Raw genomic sequence first — 19444 nt, 5'->3', positions numbered from 1 at the left:
TCTTTCAAGGTTCCTTCCAAACCGAAACAAAGATTACCTCGCAATCTACGCTTCACAGTTCCTATCAAACACCTACCTAGATGACATGTGTGTTTGACTGTTTGCACCCAGTCCAACTTCCAAACCCCGGCCTCGTCTGAGATCTACTTAAGGTAGGTTCTTCATCCCTCCCGAGGTAAGTCGTAGGTAGTAGGTAGGTAGTACATGCCATGGAGTTTCCAGCTGGACTCGACGCCCCGAAGAATGAGCTCCACTTTTTCTCGAGTATCGGGTGTGACGTGCATGTTCTCTTGGGCCCTGGTATAATGGGGGCCTGGAGGATGAATACGGCCGGGAAGAATAGTGGTTGCCGTGGCATTTTGAAAATATACGGGGTTAGGTATTATCTTGTTCTCTCCGGTATGGAGGTATGCCCGGCCCATTGATGGAAGTACAGAGTAGAGTAGAGTAGAGTAGAGTAGTGCGCTAGGGGAGGTACGAGGCTGCCTTAATGTTCACATTATATGCGTCAGTCACAAGTTATTTAAATCTAGGGACCCTGCCCGCCAGACACATGCTGATCTAAAATTACAATGGCACCTAGCTGTCATGGACGGACCAGCCAAGCATCGCCTACGGCACTTTTCTTTCGAAAATTCTCGACGTTGACCTCTATACCCAGTACTGTATTGTTGGTGTGAATCACCTAATCAATGTACATTTCCAGTTCGTCTCATTGCTCGTCTAACCCCTGATTTCAAACAAACGGATACGGCCTTGCTCGTTGGCCACGGCCAATTGCTCGTTATTGGGAGAAATGGCGACGGATGAGATACGGCCCAGTGGTGTGCTCGACGTGGGCCAGTTGCGGTAGACGGTACATGAGGGGAGATGCACTGGCATTGATGAATGGAAAGGTTAGTTGGGGGTTGTGCTTTTAAATTTTCTGATCCTAAGGTGGTATAGTAATGGCTGGAGAAGGGAAGATGGAGGAAGATTTGTACATACCAAGACGAAGAGCGTCCTTTTTCCATCGGCTGGCCATGACCATCATCTGGCCGTCTGGTGCGAATACCAAATGGCTCACGGGTGTGGTGAGCTGATCGAATACTCGGATAGGTGTCGGGCTTCGCGGCACACCCGCCTGTGTCGAGTCATCGCCTTGTGCAGACGAGGCCGCGGCGGCCCAGTCGCGACGATCGTAGATGTTGACGATGCCGCTGGTGCTACCGATAGCTACCCAGCGATCTCCGCCGAGCTCAGTCCGGCCGCTACGACCACCCAGTGCAATAACCGTGTTGCCAACTGCGCCGGCATCCAGCCAACGGGCGATGATTCTCCGCTGGCGGCCGTCCCATTCGGACACTTCGCCGTTCTTGCTGGCCACCGTCATACCCTCGCCGTCCGACCACCAGGCGAAATCCGCTACACCGCCACGACCATCGACGCGAACTTGGGCAATCCATTGTGCGGTGCCCGAGTCGAGGACGTTGATCAAACCACCACCCTTGCGAGATGTACCGACCAAGCCGACGTAGCGTCCGCAGGGAGATCTTGAAACGTTCCATCGATTTTTGCTCTGCCTTGCGGTCTGCGGAGCCGTTGACTTTGTCGACTTTGCCGGTGTCAAGATCCCAAATGTGGAAATATCGGCGACGGCCGGAGGCGAAGATTCGATTTCCGCCGGAAGGCGCAAACGCCGACGTGTGGAGAGGAGTGCGCTTGATGTGGAGGGATGTAAGGAGGGGGTTAGGCGAGGGTGCAGAAGGGGAGATGTGATGCAGGAAGAGCGTAGAGGCGGGTCCCGAGGAGAGAAGAAGGGGATAGTGTGGGTGGAACATGAGAGAGTCGATGGACGACTGTGAAGATTGAAGAATATATTAGTATCTGCCATTTGCGGTCTTTTGAGTCGTAGCGTGCGGCCTTACCGGTTGCGCCTTGCCAACGTCTTTCAATCGCTGGATATTGACCACCTCCTGTCGGAGTCTGCGCTTACTGCCAGGCTTGTTATCCTCAATTCGAGTCAGATCAGAGGTATTCTGGAGGAGCTTGGCGAGCGGCTGGGCGGCCAATGACTCATCCTCATCAGAATCCATTTCCTCGTCTCTCTCCATGTCCGAATCGTCCGAGTCGACCCTGCGACGCTTAGCGGCAAGTTCAGGGTCCGCCCACTCCGGCAGTGGGTTCATGCGCTGAAACTGTCTGCGCAGTCGTCGTGTATATTCGGTACCGCTAATAATGTCCTCTGATTCGAAATTGCGAAGCTTGCGCAGCTTGGACTGGCTCGCAAGAGATACCGCAATGCGCTCGTCATCGCTGTCGTGCCAGACCGCAGGCACAACATCATCATCATCTTCTTCATCCGCTTCCTCGTCAGAGGGCGTCTCCGCCATTTCGTCAAGATCGGTAGAGGTCTGCACATTGCCAGAGTCGAGGAAGAAAAGCTAGAACACAATGCATCGTTAGTCGCTTCTGATCAAGAGCCTCGCACAGAATGGTCATCGAGCGATTATACGTACATCCTCATCGGCCATGTTAGTCAGATCAACTTCCTCGTCCTCTCCCTCCTCGTCGGCACTCTCATCGCTCAGGACGGCAAGTCGCATTCCATTTTCCCGTTGCTGCTGGGCCTTGAGTGCACCCATGAATCCATCGTCGTCACCGAAAAGCATCTTTTCCAGCTTCAATTCATCCTCGTCCTTTTCAGGAACACTTTCCTCGTCGGAGCTCGTTTCATCATCCATGTCGATATCCTCGTCCGCGGAATGGGTCGCGGCGGCGGTGTTTTCGAACGGTGACCGAGCGGAAACCCGCTTGGTCTTGGTTTTGAGCCCTGTGCTGGGCATAATTGTGACAGACCAGGTGTGACTTGATGAATGATACCCGAAGAATTTCAATCGCAACAACTCGCGATCCAAGCTTGCTTCGGCGGGATCAGAATTAATTCTCGGGTTGGTTTTTTTTTGCGTATATGCGGGCAGAAAGAGGCGGTGTGTAGAGCGGTTCTAGCTACTCAGTAGCATCCTTCACCATCACCTGCAGGGCTGTTTAGTGTTTACCCGTTTCCGACGAGGCAGTGATTGACGGCCTGAGGCACGGGATTTTCTTCTCTACTATATACGCATTTTAGCCCGAACCTTTGAATGGCCCTGGTCTAGACTCATGCGAGATACTCTTACGCATATGCTCTGATGCTTTGAACCCCCGGGTGAAATCATGCCTTTCGTGCCAGTTGCAACTCAGCCTCAGGAAGCCTGAAAGGTCTTTATCCTGCAGCCCTTCATAGAAACTTGGAAAGACGGCTAAGAATCGCGTCGACTGCCTCATGTCTGATACAACACTCAAACTCGAGATCGAAGTGCAGATGGACGTTTCACACATGTCGCTCAAGAGAAAGGATCTGGCCTCGCCGAGAAGGAATTGGAGAATACTGAAGAGCTGACGTCAATACTGGAAGTGTCTTCCAAATGACAATTAAATGACAGCTCTGGACCGAATCATCAGTATCCGGATTTTGCATCCCTCTTTTTGAGTTCTTGTCTTTGCCCCTGGTTCATGTTCCATGTAACTATATGAAAGGTCCGAGCTTGCATCAAGTGCCGAGGACATCAGAACATGGACCACCTCTTGGAAGGACGGCACGCGAGGTACCTTGCGTCGCTTGTACCCGAACACGATCAATTCTGATTTCTCGGATCTTGAAATTCTCTTGGATGTCGTCATCAGTTGGTTAGGTAGGAAGTCACCGGCTCTGCACCCTAATCTCCAGTCGCGTGGGAGTCAAAAAGTCTAATCAGTTCCCGTCCACGTGCTGCTTGTCGGTATAACTATGCGGCCACGGTCGACCATTGTCGACGATAGATGGTAGGGTCCATGTGGTACTCGACGAAGAAAGCCATCAAATCAGCGTGTTGGGAACTGCAACCCATGGTGTGGTCAGCATCAAACAAAATTAAGGTTGCTCTGGAAAACCAAACTCTTGGTAGAAATCTCAAGTATCAAGTATTAATTGTGTCCTAGTAAGTTGGGTAAAAGGGTGACATTCATTTAATGTCCTTCCTACGGTGTCCTACACTCTTTTCATTAAAGTGTTTGTACGTTGTAATACAATCCAAGATTATCCTCTTTGAATGTTGATGTTTTCGAAACATTTGCCCTTTTTTCCCTATGTACTCAAGCGCGCTTACATATGCCCTTGAATCAACCGTATTTTTAGGTGACCGACATGAATCAGGCACAAGACTTGAAGACACACGTGACACAACTGCTCATTCCCGTCAAGTCTCGATATGCAGTCCGGTGAAATATCAGCGCTCAAGTCTTTACATCTGACGGCTCGATGCCGTATTGATCAACTTTGTTTCGAAAGTATTTGTACAAAAGTAACAACGAGAATGTGGAAGGCAATGAGCCGCGTAGTCCAGGCTAGAAAGTTCCAATTTGAGACATATTGAAGTTTGTGGAAGCTGTGGATCACAATCTGGGCCGTATTCGAAAATAAGATAGTACGCGCGCAATGACCTTCCGCAGGTCCAGTTCCAGTAGTACTTGTGTACTTGTACTTGGAATGGCAAGGTAGGACGTGCGTGGGCACGATTGCCTCAGTTGCCTTTTTCTCTTTATCCGCGAGGATGATCGGATCTGCCGATTTCTAGCAGAGCACAATCAGGCACACGAGCTCGGTATCATACTTTTTCATGAGGTGTCGGAGAGACAAGACAAGACGCTGAACCGTGGGTGAGCGCGGGCTAGCGGCCCAGAAACACGTGCGATTTACCGATCGGGTAAAGCCGCCGGCCTTGCACTACTGAGTACTGACCCTTCCTTGGTTACCCTGCGACCGAAGGCCATGTGCAGCGGGGCGACAGTCTCAGCAATTCTGAGATTCTCAGTCGGCCGGAATTTGAGATCATCCCAAGCCTTCGTGCTGAAACTGAGTGGCCAGGAAACTCGATCAGGTATTGGGCTTTGGTCTATGCTCAATTGCTCACACAAGCTCTTCCAAGTTCCGGGAGTCCACAGTGCGTCCACATACAGGGACCGCAAACTATCAAGTTCTCGGTATTGGTCTGTTAGTCCTGGACGGTGTTGTCTCCTACCTTACTTACTCTCCCACCAGCTTCTCTGAATGTGACTGTCGGTCGTTACTTTGACTCCGAGCAAGTTCCCACCCGAATGGCCACACAACGCCTGTCAACGAGATTCTACCGCAACCCCGTCTACAAAAAGTCTAACTCGGTCAAAGTGGAACCTTCCAGCGATTCTGGACTGCCGATTAAGAGCCGCCAATCGTCGGGGTCTCCCACAGCGGGTCAGGACCTCTGTAACCTAGCGTGGTCTCTAGCGCCGTTTGTCGAACCTCGGATGACAATCGGGTGCCAGGTTGGGTCTCTACTCTCTAGTCTCTGCCATTTCTCATCTCAAGCCGCAGCTGGAGACAGGCGTGCGCCAGTGTGGCCGCGTGTCTACTGCCCTTTTTTTCGGCAATCATGCATGGAGCTGGGAGGGCGTGGCTGGAAGAAACACGCAAGCCACTGTGGATTGGAAAAGATTGATGCACTAGTGTTACAGATCTACATCTTGTGCAGAGGAGAAGACTGGACGATCGATTTGCAACCAGAGCCGACGGCACAACGGGCTTGATTCCTATATAGGCATGCGCGAAGCTGGAGGCTTGGGGTCTAGTGACGCCCAAATCGGCCTCGGTAGCTTAATTCCATGGTGGCGCCCAACCTGGAGTGAGGCTCGTCGGATGGTCCCCCGCTTCGTGTAGATGGTTCTCAGTCCCATGCGGGAGATCCGGTAGTACTTGACTATCGTCTAATTGATGGCGGGTTTTGTCTTCTGATTCATCTTGTACGTGCACTGCTGCAGGCACAGTGCTCTAGAAGACAAGCAAGAAAATACTGTACTGTCTTCGTCCACTCGTTTGACGGCGTATACCCCTTCGAAGGCCGTTCCGAATGTATTAGCCAGCCACGAAAAGACCACATCCATCTGGCAAGATCAGAGAGCCAAGATCAACGGCAATGTCAATATCACCCTGGTCGAAAACACATATCGCTGCACCATGCTTCCGACATTACCTTTGATTGGGCCGAGTCTGGCGATTTTCGTCGTCTCGCTGGTCATGTTGATTCTTGCCCTCATTGCCGTCTCCTTGCGGATCTTCGTCCGGGTTCACGTAGTTCGTGCCTTTGGCTGGGATGATACGCTTATGCTCTTTGCCCTGGTATGTCCTATGGCAAAAAAAAACCCTCATTCCACATATAGCTTGCTTATTCCAACACCAGGCCTTTTTCGTCGCATTCATCGCATGCAGCTTTGTAGGCGCGCTCTATGGAGGCGGTCGTTCAGCAAGCGAATACCCAAATTTCGCATACTACAGAGTCTCACTACTCGTACGAATTTGCCTGCCCTCAAGTCACGATGCCGTTCTCATCGAGCTAACCTGCAAATGCCACTAACTCAGTATTGGTGGCTCTGCGAAATCTTCTATACCTGGTCCTCCGCCCTCGCCAAACTATCCATCGCCGTTGCGCTTCTCCGTCTGACCATCAACCGAGTTCACCGCATCATCATCTTCCTCGTCATGGGCTTCACCGTCGCCGTGAGCCTCATGTTCTGGATCACCCTTCTTCTCAATTGTCAACCTGTCTCGTTTTTCTGGAACTTTGCGGATCCCAACAGCTCCGGGGAGTGCATGTCCTTGCATGAATTGGCCAAGGTCGTGTATGTGTATAGCAGCTTCACGATCGTTTCTGACTTGACGCTGGCGATCCTGCCGATCTTCCTGGTGTGGAAATTGCAGATGAGTCCCCGGACGAAAGTGGCCGTTGTGGTGATTTTGAGTATGGGTGGAATGTAAGTCTATACTTCTAGATTGTGGTTGCAAGTCTCTGTCTGCTTGTCCCCCTTTTCGTTTTATCGCTCGTCAGAAGTACTTTGCTCACACGGTCTGCATTTTTGAACAGCGCAAGTATTGCCGTGATTGTTCGGATTCCATATTTGCATTTTCACGCCGACACGAGTTTCCTCCGTAAGTCCTTACAAAGATGTTTCACCAGATCGCTTCTTCAAGCATGGAATCTCCCCAATACCCTCCCGCCAATACTCATACCCAAATCCAAACCAACGCAGGGTCCACATTTCAAATCGCCATCTGGTCCGTCATCGAAACAGCCCTCGGTATAACAGCCAGCAGCCTCTTCACCCTCCGCCCCCTTTTCCGCTGGCTCCTCGATGAGAAATTCTCCAGCGGCCGCGCAACACGCAGCAACGCACCTGGATACAGCAATTACCCCCTCGGCACCCTGGACCGAGATGGACTGAAGGCAATGCGCGACACCCCGAGCTCAACGACGCCTAGATTCGGAACTGCAAGTGAACATGGACACCGGATGTCCGGGGGTAGCGCGGTGACTATTCCGGCGTCGAGGAATTTCATCATGTTGAATAATAGCGAGGAGGCGTTCATTAATCCTGAGTCGCCGGGGGTGATTGCGTCTGAGGGGGGCAGGATTACAGTGCAGAAGACGTTTATGCGGTCTTCTGTTTCGGAAAGGGATCAGTAGTCTTGGGGTTGTAACGGTGTGATTGATTTGGTGTGTGTTTGACCTACAGGCCTCGGGCACATAGCGGGTTCGGGAGTTAATGTGTCAATGAGGAATGAATCGGTGTTAGGGCTTTACTATTGTTTGAACTTTTTGATTGTCTTGTCTTGGCTGAGCAGCCCCTTCCCCTTCTAATCTGTAGAGGTATGTATCCTAGCCAACGCTTGCTTTCATTCTAAATTTCTATTCTCGCCGACCTCAGGTACCGGATGGATGAATAAACTTGTTCAGTGGTGACTGTTCTGCAGTTAGTGTTTAACCGATCTGTTGCCATTCGCAGTGCCTCTATACCAATTGAACCCCATGCCCGGACAATGAATATAACCTTCATTTCCTCACCATCTCACTGTTTCTACCCAGGCTGGACACTGTTGACCACCTAGGTTGCAGTATCTGTATACTACCCGACGGTTTTGGGAGTCCTCAAGCATTAAACCTATGTAGGTAGGCAGGTAGGATTCCGATCCCTCGTTCAGATACCCCACCGATTCGGGATGCATATCTACCTCGGGCTTCCACGATTTGGGAGTACAATTTGACCTGAGCAATGGGCAAAAAACCCCAAAGGCCGTCGTACAGTGGTTTCCTTGCAACGACAAACCCATTGGAGGCTCGTCAATGGATAGCAGATTTTATTACGTGCTGCATGAAGTATTCTATAATACCGGGATACTTTGAATTCTAGGCTGTCCTGAACCTAAGTCGTGCACGAATCAAGTCATTCAGGCGCAAATTGGCAGGGATCCACGACACCAAGTTAGGGTAGAGCCTTGCTTTTTGCTCACAGTCTTCCAATCTGTCGGTAGAGGTGAATAGTGTTTCAATTCTTTGGTAGCTAGGTCGAGGTTTTTGAGTCCTTCATGTTTGCAGCTGGAGGTTCCATCTGTGAAAGCTCGCACGTGTCTGGGCGGTGTAGATGGTTCTTAAAAAGTGTCGCATGCTCTGATCCTTCCCGTCTACTCCCCTGTATGAATGGATGGATGTGGAAAGAGTTTTCTTTCTATGGAGCTGTCAATTCGGAGGCTGAAATTGTCGGGTCAAGCCAGAAACAAGGCGGACGGAATCTCGTACTCAGGACATAAGTGCCGAGATTGAGACTCACCGATCACACTCCCATTGGACTTCGACTTCCAAGTCGGCGGTATGACACGTACTTCACGTTGGACATCATTGATGTATTTGTCTTCCATTTAATGCCGTCGAGATCCCTCGTCCTTTCCGATCGAAGGCGAGCTTCGTGGTATGTATAGGCACCTATCCACTTAGCCACTCAGCAGCCGGTCTGCGCACCCCATTTTGCCGCGGGTCATATATAATGTATGTTTGCGGGTGGTTTCGAAGATACGGCTGGGGTGTGGAATTTCGAGTGACGTGACGTGATCAGATCAGCGTGTGATGGTAAGAACTTAGAAGTATACACCCGGGAGATCCAGTCGGTATGACTGTGTTTGGAAATGAAGTATATCCAATCTTTGCGAATGGTGACGGGCGACCAGGGCTGTTGTCTGCTGCGCATCAAGTATCATACATCATGACTCACAAGTTCCAACAACATCAGTATTTAGAATTTGATATTGCTCCCAACGCAAGATATACATCGATAGCGAAACGAATATGCACCACATGCCCCTGGCGCATCATACTGAGAACCAGAAACAAAGATGGAAGAACAGAAATGAAGCGTATAACTCAATAAGCAACCCAGACGCCTTGATTCGTGACAAACACTCGTGTCGCATAAACCGATCGTAACATGTTGTCTCGTGTGCATATACAAAAGACTGTCGGCCCCTCGCTTCCTTCCTCGTCACGCTCACTTCCGCTCACTGCGGCTACTGCTCGAACTTGGGGGTTCATAAGGCGGCACCGGTGAAAAATCCTCCGTTAGCATTTCCTCCGAGCCAGGAAGCTCGCTCGCCTTGGTCTTGGGGTTTGCCTCGGATACCGTTACGGTGGGTTTCGAGCCCGACTCTTCGGTTTCGGAGTCGCTGGAGTAGGCATCGTCATAGCCATCTAACAGGGCTGCGCGGCGCTGAGCATCATCCTCGTCATCTGGCATGTTGGGAGCCGTGTAGGCGTCGGGAGAGCCGTGCTTCTTGATAAAGTGATCGATGATGTAGTATTGGAGGGCGTTCATGATGACGGGGAAGAGCAGCATGACAAAGGCGATTTGAAGTGCGGTGTTGCCCTCGGTCCAGCCTAGAGCCCAGTCGCCGACTTTGATGATAAATGGGAAGAGTGAGATGAGGAAGAAGACGCAGACTTTCATGCCGAGAAGACCGACGAAGTAGATCATGGACTGTTTCAGCCACCAGATGGCCCGGGGTGGCTGGCCATAGTTGCCCGATTCGATGGATTCGGGCGGATTGGCCAGTGGAGTATAAAATGCGATGTAGTTGAGTAGTCGGAGAATGAGAATGAGGATTGGAATACCGAGAGTTGTCTAATCGTGTGTCAGAAATTCAGTTATCAGCGCGGTTTTGAGGAGAAATCGCCTTCAAAGAGTCTCACTCACATCGATACCCAAGTTCAGCAGGTAGATCGAACAAGGGTTGGGTTTGTACGACTTTCGGACCTGCATTTCACCCGCCGAGAACATGGACATCAAGAGATTCGCCAAGTGGAGCAACCCCGATCCAAAGACTTGCTTGGACGCATCAAAAGCCCAGACTTTGAGTGGTCGCTGAGGACGTTCCCTCCACCGCTTGTAGACCAGTGACGACAGTGCCAAAGCCCCAAGAGCAGCCTGCACTAGCAAAGAGAACGGCCCGAGCAGTTTGCACTCTCCGTCGTCTTCCCCATTTGAATCGTCGCCCGACGCCGTCGCGTTATACGAGTAGAGCATAGTAGAAGTTGGTGACGACGACACAGACGCGGCGAAGTAAGGTGATGAGCTGGGCGCCGGCGTAGCGATAGCCAAGTTGGTGGCCGCCGATGCGACGAGCGATAGAACGGTGGTCGCTGCGTCCATCGTTGCAGTATGAGACTTTCAAGAAGTCCAGAGGCTTGGTGGTTGAGTTTTGTGTCTCGACCTGATCCGTGAGAAGGCAAGAAGCGGCCGGCGCTTCGGTGAATGCGTTGTAGTAGTCGTTTCTTGGTGACTGATCAGACGCCGGGGGCGGGGGCCGAACGGGCCTATTTGCAGCCGAGACAAGACCGGATCAGCACGTGGCTGATCGTGTCAAATATGAAAAGAGGTCCAAGTGGGAGGAGAATGAAGATGAACGGAGAAGAGAAAGTTCACGAGCTCTGGTTTATTTTGGAGCGAAGAACCGCCCAAAGCTGGGAAGTTGGAACTGGCTGACCAAGTAACTTACTAGCACTAACTTAGTCTCATCCAGTGAGGAGCAGCTGCCGCTTGCTTAGTCGGCGAGTCGTTCATGTGGCGGGTTGTCCCAAAGGGCTGGGCCCCCGCAAATGTCCCAAACAGTCTGACAGTGCTGGAACTGCCGTACTATGGCTCATTCTCTCCTTCACCATACGATGCAATCTATATGACCCACGAGGTACACACACTTAAGCCTTAAAAGCCAAAGAGTCAAAGCCTGAGTCTATTGGAATGTTAGAGTAGAATTCTCTCCTTGCAATTCATGTATCGTCAGAGTCGCGGCCGAATGTGAAGAATCGCCAAGGCGAGCGATCCCGCCGTGTTGCAGTAAAGTGGAGACTGGGCGGTCATTCTGTGACGCATTTGCTGCCTCGATTGCCGCCGTCTTCCATTGCTGCGGCAGGTGGGTAATCATTGATGGAGACTGAGCGTGAGGAGTATTTTAGATATAGTGGGACTAAGTGCTGCTCTAAGAGGTCGCTCCAAATAGAACTTGACTCCCTCTCTGTGGTCGCAAGGAGTCTGTCTCTTCACTGCTATAGTGCACTCGTGACCAACAGAGTCACGCGGGCGCTACACCCGGAGGGAGAAAATCATGTCCAGATCGTTTTTCGTTCTTTTTGTGAGATGTGTACAGGGTACGCATCTGTCAGGTAAGATCTCCATTTTACGAGATGGAGATCCTATGTTCGTTGACAATCCAATTGATCAGGTAGACGCTGGCGTCAAACGTACCCAGCAATCTATGCGATCTCGAGGAAGCCCTCCAGCGAAAAGAGATCCTGCTACTCGCAAAATACTGGAAAGTGGAGTATGAATGTCTCGCGTGGCAAGGCAGAACGGTTGATAATCATAATCATAGACGAAGAAGGATGGCAAAGCCACCGATCGGCGTCTGGAAATAACATTCTGCAGCTCGTAGATGCTTCAAACGAACTCGACCGGACCACCATCCAGAGTACACGGGGTCGTCATAAAGAACAAAATATCCCGAAGGAATTCAAGAGCAAAGAAAAAGCACAAAAGAAACGCCGCGAACCTAGCCCATTCCCAGAATCAACGTGATAGCGGATCCGTCGCACAGCTCACTCCGATCACTCTATCCCATGCTGCTGTTTAAGTCTTTCCAAATTCTCCTGTCGTTCTTGGATATCCTCCTTGGAGCGGACCATTTTCTCTGGCTGGTGGTATAATACTACATTCAAAAACAACAGTCAGCTTTCCATCTCCGCAACAAACAACCAAGGCACGTGAGCAGTTGTGCGCAAGGAACCAATACATACCGACCAAGTATCTGCTCTGGAAGTTGAAGCCATTGAGCTTATCGCATGCCTGCTTGGCGTCGTGTACGTCTTCGTAGACCACGAATGCTGTGCCCTTGGAGTTGTTGGCAATGCCCTGGCGAATTTGTCTGCGAAAGAGCGAGCGCCCAGGATTAGCAAACACCGAGAACCGGAACATCGTTTGTAGACCACCGAGATCTTACCGGATGGGACCGAATTTCCCAAACAGGTCGAAAAGCTGCTCTGCTGTTACGTTGTAGCTGGCGTAAATACCGTCAGTTTGTAATTTTTTTTCGGGGCTTGTCACTTGCTGGCCGCTCGGAGATTCGAGATAACGAAAGAGAGGGAGGCGCATCCGCCGATGGTCGGAAAAAGACAAAGTATAAGCAAGCGTACCTGAGGTTCTTGACGAAGAGAATCCTGTAAGCAAGAGAAAGGAAACGAGTCAGTACAGATATTGTTGAAGGCAGAGCGACCACGCTTCACTCCGGTCTCGAGTGTCGTGTGAGACCCATGAGAGCGTAGAGCCCAATGGCGGGAGGGGCAGGAAAAGCGCGAAGACATACCGATTTGCTTCGGGGGCGAGCTTCCGGCTCATTCTTATGTTGAAAGTAGCTCTTAGTGCAGTTGGTTGGAATGGTGCAGATGGGTTGCAGGATACCGAGGGTATCAATGTCAAGTGAGGATTCCAAAGAGCAGAACGATTACGAGTCGACAGAGAGCCACGCAGAGAGAACCACGAGGGCGCCTTGGCATTACCCGTTGGGGCCTAGCGTCAGTCTAAGGCCGGACGGATGAGGTAAGCGTGCCTCTGTTGACAACCGTACGTGACCAGTGATACCGGACGGCCGTCGATCCTGCCAATATTATAAGCGGTCAGTTGACCGGATCGACGGTCACAGCTGGTACCGCTCAATACCGTATCAGCGCCGTCAGGTAGCTCGGCGAAGACGCTCTCGTCGCAAGTCGAAAGCTCGGAACCGCCTGCGAAACCCTTTGTCTCTTCTTTCTAGGCACTCTACCTCGCCAAAGGCATTCCAAGTCTCAAGCTCAACAATTGGGTCTGGTTAAGAACTGGAGAAAGTCCCTGCTCGGAGCGCATCCATTACCTCCAAGTCCACAAGCGGCTGCCGCCGTCCAGAGGCCGCATACTCTTCGAGCGGGCTCCCCGAGCGATCTGCCCTCCTCCCTCTCTCGTCTGCCGCGCTCCGTTCTCCCCTCCTCACTCTTTCAGATCACCCACCCATACCACTTCCATCCATTCGAATCTTCGCCGCTCAAATCCCAGTCTGCGGGATCTCATTCCTGCCGACTGGACTCGTATACCCTTCAGCTCTTCTTTTCGCCCGCGGGCTGCGGCGCGATTCATATCGCGCCTTGGTCAACCCGCCGCCACAACGCTCGCAAACCCCCTCAACCATCTCCGCCGCGACTGACTTTCGCGGACCCCCCCCCCCCCCCTCTTCGTCGGCTATCTCCTCCGCAATCGTCAATCGCTTCTCGAGAATCATCGGTTATCCGGAGGACTCACACGTATACATTCGGCTTCCAGGAATGACACCCACTCCCTCTGCGACGGCTTCTCGCTAGTCCGTGGTGATCTACCCATCCCCGCTTTGCACCCACTTCGCCGCAAAGTCGCATCCAGTCGCAGCTCCATTCCACCATCTTCGATTCCTTCCCCTCTCCGATCTCAACGAGCTCTCCGCCGAAGATGATGAGCGCAGCATCCTTCTCGTTGCCTCTGGGCGAGCGCCCGTCGTATTATCGCACTCCTTCTCCTCCGCGACGCGCCGTGGAGCCGATCACACCGTCGACAGCCGAATTTCGAGCATCCTGGGCTGAACGCGGCCCTCCGCCTACAGCCGTCCTCGAAAATGATCAAAATTCTCAAAATTCTGTTCAACCTATACCTGCGGATCCTGGGCGCCATCAACGGTCAGGTCATGGACGCTCAAATTCGACAATTGACACCCTTGCCACGATAGCTCTCGCAACAAGCCCTACTTTCGCACCTCCCCCCGCCCCCTCCTCTCCCGACTTTCGATCGACATTTCCTCTCTTTCCCAATGAGTCGCAAGACTCTGAGCGACCTCTCAAGCGATCTCGGTCGGAACGGCAATCGTCTCCGTATCAATCGCCTCCCTCTTCTTCCCACGCGCCGCCGCCACCAAGCGGAAGTTTACAACACTCCGCTCTGGACAGTATGAAGACTGATGCCGAGCTACTTCTCAACTTCGCTCGACCATCCAATTTCTGGCCAAGTGGACATCATACAAAACGGGTCAGCATTGACGAATCCTATCACAACCACAACCACAACCACAACCATGGCTGGGGCAGCGACATGGTACGCTACGATCGACTAGAATCCTCCCATGCTTCACAACCATTCCTGCCGGAGGATAGGAAAGCCTCATTCAATCACAGCGACAACCACATCCCTCCGTCCCGATTGCGATCACGATCCGATGGATCAACCTTCCTGTCCCGTCCCATGATCCGCGGGGTGCGACCTACGACAAGTACTGGGGCGCTACCGCCGGTTCTTTGGGAAGAAGAAGAAGATGATGCACATGCGGCAATGTTGGAAGACTCACGTTATGTAAGCTACGCCGATCAGAGACATGGCGAGTTTGATCACAACAATCATCACAATTCAACGAAAGTCCGTCCAAAGGTTGAAGAAGATATGAGAGGCGACACCACAAATCAAGCGAGCTGTGCCGCATGTTACATGGTCCGAATACCAGTCGACTCGGAAGAGCCGCTAGAAGAAGATACGTGGATTGGCTGCGATGGGTGCAAGCGTTGGTTCCACATCGTCTGCGCCGGGTTCAAGAATGATCGGGAGGTCCGCACAGTCGATAAGTTCATTTGTCGAGCCTGTCGAGCCGCTCACGGGCAAACGACGTTTGTTCGCAAATCATCCAGAGCTCGGACTGCTATTGATTACGCCGGTCTCAATCAAGGACTGGTCAAAGCTGCTTCGGACTCGGCGGAGCACCACTATCTTGAACCCATCCGCCAAGGAAAGATCCGATTCCTTCCTGAGTCTTTTCCCCGTATGAGGCCGGAGCTTGTCACTGCCGAATACTTTGAACGCGGGAACGGCTGGACTGAACCCGTCGTCATTCCTGCTGTCTGGAATCACCGAGAAGCCGTACCGGAGCTCGACGAAGACTTTGCTTCACTAGTGGAGAGTGCCTCGACCCGCGAAATGTTTGATGAATTACTTGAACATATCGACGAGCATCAAACGAGTGTCGAGGAGACTGTCGACTGCGGACAAGATCAACTGGATATGGTTGTTCCTCAAGGGTTAACAGTCCGGGCCGTCGCCGAGCTCTATGGCCCAGAAGAAAGGGTCGAGGTGATCGATGTCAAGTCACAGCAAGGTGAGGACAAGCGGTGGAACATGCAGAAATGGGCCGATTATTACGAGAGTAATGAGCCCGACAAGCCCGTGAGGAACGTGATCAGTTTGGAAGTCTCGCAGAGCAAATTAGGCAGACTGATCAGGCGGCCCAAAGTCGTACGCGACCTCGATTTGCAGGATGAAGTCTGGCCAGACGAGCTCAAAGCGATTGGCGACTACCCCAAAGTCCAGTTCTACTGCCTGATGTCTGTGGCTGACTGTTACACCGACTTTCACATCGACTTTGGAGGTTCCTCCGTCTACTACCACATTCTCAAAGGCAAGAAGACCTTCTTCTTCATTCCGCCCAAGGACAAACATCTCAAGAAGTATGAAGAATGGTGCAAGTCTCCTGCACAAGATTCGGTCTTCCTAGGTAATCAAACAAAGGAGTGCTATCGCGTGGATCTCTCTGCGGGCGATACCATGTTGATCCCATCAGGCTGGATACATGCGGTCTGGACGCCGGAAAACAGTCTGGTAATCGGCGGCAATTTTTTGACCCGGCTGAACTATGGCATGCAAATCAAAGTTCTCAACATTGAAAAAGAGACCAAGGTGCCCATGAAATTCCGCTATCCGTTCTTCCAGAAGATCCAGTGGTACACTGCCTTGCGTTATCTGGAGCAAGATCCAGTTCCTCAGAGCGTGATGGATGCATTCTTGCAGGATGAGAACTACAGGTTTCACAGACAGCAACCGATCTATTACGAATTTGGAGATCATGTTCACCGGGAACAGCCAGGGACTGCCTATTACAATGCCCGACTATATTCACAGGCTGAACTAGAGGGCTTGCCGGAGCTGACCAAGTACCTCCTGCGAACTGCACTTATCGCTAGCTCGTACAATGTTGAGGGAGTGACTGTCGAAAGTCGGAATGCGGTTAGACGGTCTATTCCCAAAGGCATCGCCGATCCTGTCGATATGATCCGAACGTTCGGTATATGGGTTGCATGGAAGCGCGGCAATGAGAAGGCGCCTCAATGGATACGACCAGGTGTCATTGAATCCAATCCCAAAGTTCCACTCAACGAGAAAAAGTCTGCCGGGCGCCCAAGCCGCCGATCGGAACGCAATGTTGACAACCAACGCACCTATGCTGAGAGACAGGCAGTTCAGCGGCCATCAGACGATATTTCCGATATGCCTGCACCTCAAATCAACAACGCTGCTGTCCTGGCAACCGATGAGAGTGAAGCGCCTGCGGCCCCTGCTTCCGCTGCCGCTCCCGCTCCCGCTTCTGCCGTGGAAGTGATCGTTCGAGAACCTCAATTTCCCTCAAAGCCTCGACCTGCTCAACGTGGTTCCGGACTAGGTCCGAAGCGAGTTGCATGTGATGCATGTCGTCGACGTCGAATTCGTTGTCGACACAAGGATGAGCCGAGCGATTCCGGCAATTTAGGCGCTCACGTGGGTATGAATGGTCTGGGTCTTGCGTCAGGTCTTAGCAATACGTCGTCATTAGCACAGGATGCTGTGTCGGCACTTAACTCATTGGCTGCCATTGCTTCCCAAGCTGGCTTTCAAAGTAATGGTGTTGTTGGGTTCGATAAATTTGACGGCCCTGGCAAATTTCATTCAACGGTACTGGGTGCCTCTGGTGTGGCGACCAACGGGCTTAGCGAGCTGAGTCCGGACGGTGCAAACGGCGGCAAGAAAGGTCGAAGCAAAGCTTGTGACGACTGTCGAAAGAGCAAGGTAAGCAATTTGGCGCTCCGTGGCATTCGATATTCCAGACCAACAGCTGATCTAATCTTACAGCGCCGATGTATACATGATGAATTTGGTCGTGTCGATCCTATCAAAGCACAAGAGAGGTCGAAACCCCGTGGGACAGCCGCGTCGAAACGACCCCGACCCAATGAAGATGAGGCCGTATCGGCACCTTCCAAGAAGGCCAAGCAGGAAAGCGTGTCCCCAAACATTCATCCCTTGCAATACGAAGATTATCAAGCTACTGCGGTTCTGCACGACGCGCAAAGCGCCTACGACGTACTGAGCCATTCCCACGTTCAATCAAGCCTGGTCGCGGATGTTGTAACCGTCGGTCAGGCTCTTTATGCATCCCCGCCTGTTGCCCACGTTGATTCGATGGACATAAAGGATACAAGTGCCTTGGCTGCCCCTGAAAACCCCACTTCTACATCCCTTGTCTCTCCACCAACGTCGCTGGTCGACGAGATGGACACGGTTCAGGATAGCGAGCCAGTGACATCGGTAGAGAGCGAAGCTCTTGGTGCGCTTCACACACCTAACTCGAGCTCACGCCATTCGTCTCGACAACCTCGCCATGTGGAACGCCTTGTTGGAGAAATGCCCTCATCTCGCTCCTTGCATTCTGCTACGCGCCCGGGTGCTTCACAGGTCATTCCTGGCCCCTCCACAGCTCGAAAATCATCTCCTCGCCCATCATCATCCCATGCCAAGAAGAGTTCACCCATGGTTGAAAAGCACTTTGATCGACACGCGACGACGTCCCTCTCGCCGCGTCAGTCCAAACACAACAAGAATCGTACAAAGGAAGATGCTGACGCTGAGAGTCTACGACTGATCCGTGAGCTTCAAGAAGAAGAATTCGGACTCAGGAGGAGACGCGGCTAGATCGGCACAACTTGGATACGACACCAAAGTTCTTGTTCTATTCTCTTCTTTCCGTTTCCCTTCACTTATGTTTCTCCTCTTCCTCTCAACCTTGCCAACCTCTTCTTCTCTACGAGCACATTCCAACTTTGTTTTTCCCTCTGGTCATTGCGATGGTTATTGCACGGGTGTTTCTTCTTGGATTTGGAATCGACAGATACGGAGTTCATATATCTCTCTTTGCTTACCTGTGGGCGTTGTCATCATTCTACGGAGATATTGCCGGTTTACCTACGGTGTTCTGATAGGGCTGCGTCAATTGACGACATATATTCCCTTTTGTTCTTCTCCTTCATCACTGCTGCGTCGCTCTTCCTGCTTTTCATGCTGCATGGCACAATTTTGTTCGTTTGCTTACTCCCCGTTGAATTTTTCTTCTCAACGCTTGGCTTCCTGTGCGGCTCCGTCCCAGGGACCATTGACCCATTCACCCAAACTGAGCAGTTTGCTTTGCTTATATTTTCCTCTGAGATTATGGACCTTTTCTTGTCTTTTTTGTAGACCTGGAGTAACTATAATTTGAAAGACAATAATGGATTGAATATCATTTTGAAGGTTGTTCCTTCTTTCTTGTTCTTGGTCTTGTAAAGACAGAGGCATTCCTATAATCGTCTCATCGCCAACCTCTGTAGATTCGAGGTCGCGATTGGGACGTGGGGTCTGGAAGTTAAAGACTGACGTTATCTAGAGTCCATGAAATGCGTTCATTAACACTCGCAACAGTATGTCTTAATGTATGTCCTCGGCATGTGGATGTCGTATGGAAAGGAGAGCTGCGGGTCTACGGGCTTCAGTGGATCCATTCATCAATGAGGCAAACCTGCGAACATATTGCCCTGATAGCCAATTTGCGTGCACTCAGTTGTTAAGGTGTTTCTTTTATTGAGCCAAGGGAGTGAGTTACATTTGAGACTTGGTAGTTGTGTTGTGTGTCATTGTCCTATGGCTGGCTGGGTTTGTTCCTTTTGTGATCACATTACGGGCGAAGGAGCTGGGATGGTAGAAGACAAATATTACCTGTTTGCATTTGTGTGCCCTTCATTGACTGGGAGCGAGACTCTAGTCTACTACCTATACTGGAGGCTAATTGAGGGAGAATTCGGCAGGGAAACATACAGGAAGACTCAGGCAAACTCAAATTGACTTTCAAACTATTCTATTCTGACTAGCTGCTCGTTTT

At 51.4% G+C, this 19444-nt stretch overlaps 5 protein-coding genes across 5 annotated transcripts; 2 read left to right on the top strand and 3 right to left on the bottom strand.

The window, feature by feature from the left end:
* Positions 1-723: 723 nt before the first annotated feature.
* Positions 724-2825, bottom strand: N7539_008055 (WD40 repeat domain-containing protein; the record flags this gene model as incomplete). Its single annotated transcript, XM_056937655.1, has 5 exons — positions 724-875; positions 988-1431; positions 1505-1838; positions 1908-2423; positions 2499-2825. The coding sequence occupies 5 exons, from the start codon at positions 2823-2825 to the stop codon at positions 724-726; spliced, it is 1773 nt and encodes a 590-aa protein (XP_056786747.1).
* Positions 2826-5635: 2810 nt separating this feature from the next.
* N7539_008054 (uncharacterized protein) lies at positions 5636-7553 on the top strand (the record flags this gene model as incomplete). The annotated part of the gene is made up of 4 exons (XM_056937654.1): positions 5636-5717; positions 5871-6211; positions 6368-6830; positions 7024-7553. The coding sequence occupies 4 exons, from the start codon at positions 5636-5638 to the stop codon at positions 7551-7553; spliced, it is 1416 nt and encodes a 471-aa protein (XP_056786746.1).
* Positions 7554-9405: 1852 nt separating this feature from the next.
* On the bottom strand, positions 9406-10563 carry N7539_008053 (STIMATE family protein; the record flags this gene model as incomplete). The annotated part of the gene is made up of 2 exons (XM_056937653.1): positions 9406-10035; positions 10108-10563. 2 exons carry the CDS (start codon positions 10561-10563, stop codon positions 9406-9408), a joined length of 1086 nt encoding a protein of 361 aa, XP_056786745.1.
* A 1451-nt stretch (positions 10564-12014) lies between these two features.
* On the bottom strand, positions 12015-12801 carry N7539_008052 (putative pre-mRNA branch site protein p14; the record flags this gene model as incomplete). The annotated part of the gene is made up of 5 exons (XM_056937652.1): positions 12015-12115; positions 12204-12331; positions 12407-12463; positions 12600-12623; positions 12770-12801. The coding sequence occupies 5 exons, from the start codon at positions 12799-12801 to the stop codon at positions 12015-12017; spliced, it is 342 nt and encodes a 113-aa protein (XP_056786744.1).
* A 1116-nt stretch (positions 12802-13917) lies between these two features.
* jhd1 ([Histone H3]-lysine-36 demethylase) lies at positions 13918-18225 on the top strand (the record flags this gene model as incomplete). The annotated part of the gene is made up of 2 exons (XM_056937651.1): positions 13918-17322; positions 17386-18225. 2 exons carry the CDS (start codon positions 13918-13920, stop codon positions 18223-18225), a joined length of 4245 nt encoding a protein of 1414 aa, XP_056786743.1.
* Positions 18226-19444: the final 1219 nt, after the last annotated feature.

Source organism: Penicillium diatomitis (assembly GCF_028827545.1).
Source record: "Penicillium diatomitis strain IBT 30728 chromosome Unknown utg000012l_segment0_segment0, whole genome shotgun sequence".
NCBI lineage: Eukaryota > Fungi > Ascomycota > Eurotiomycetes > Eurotiales > Aspergillaceae > Penicillium > Penicillium diatomitis.
The sequence above is the reverse complement of the archived record's forward strand: the minus strand, read 5'-3'. Positions and strand labels throughout refer to the sequence as shown.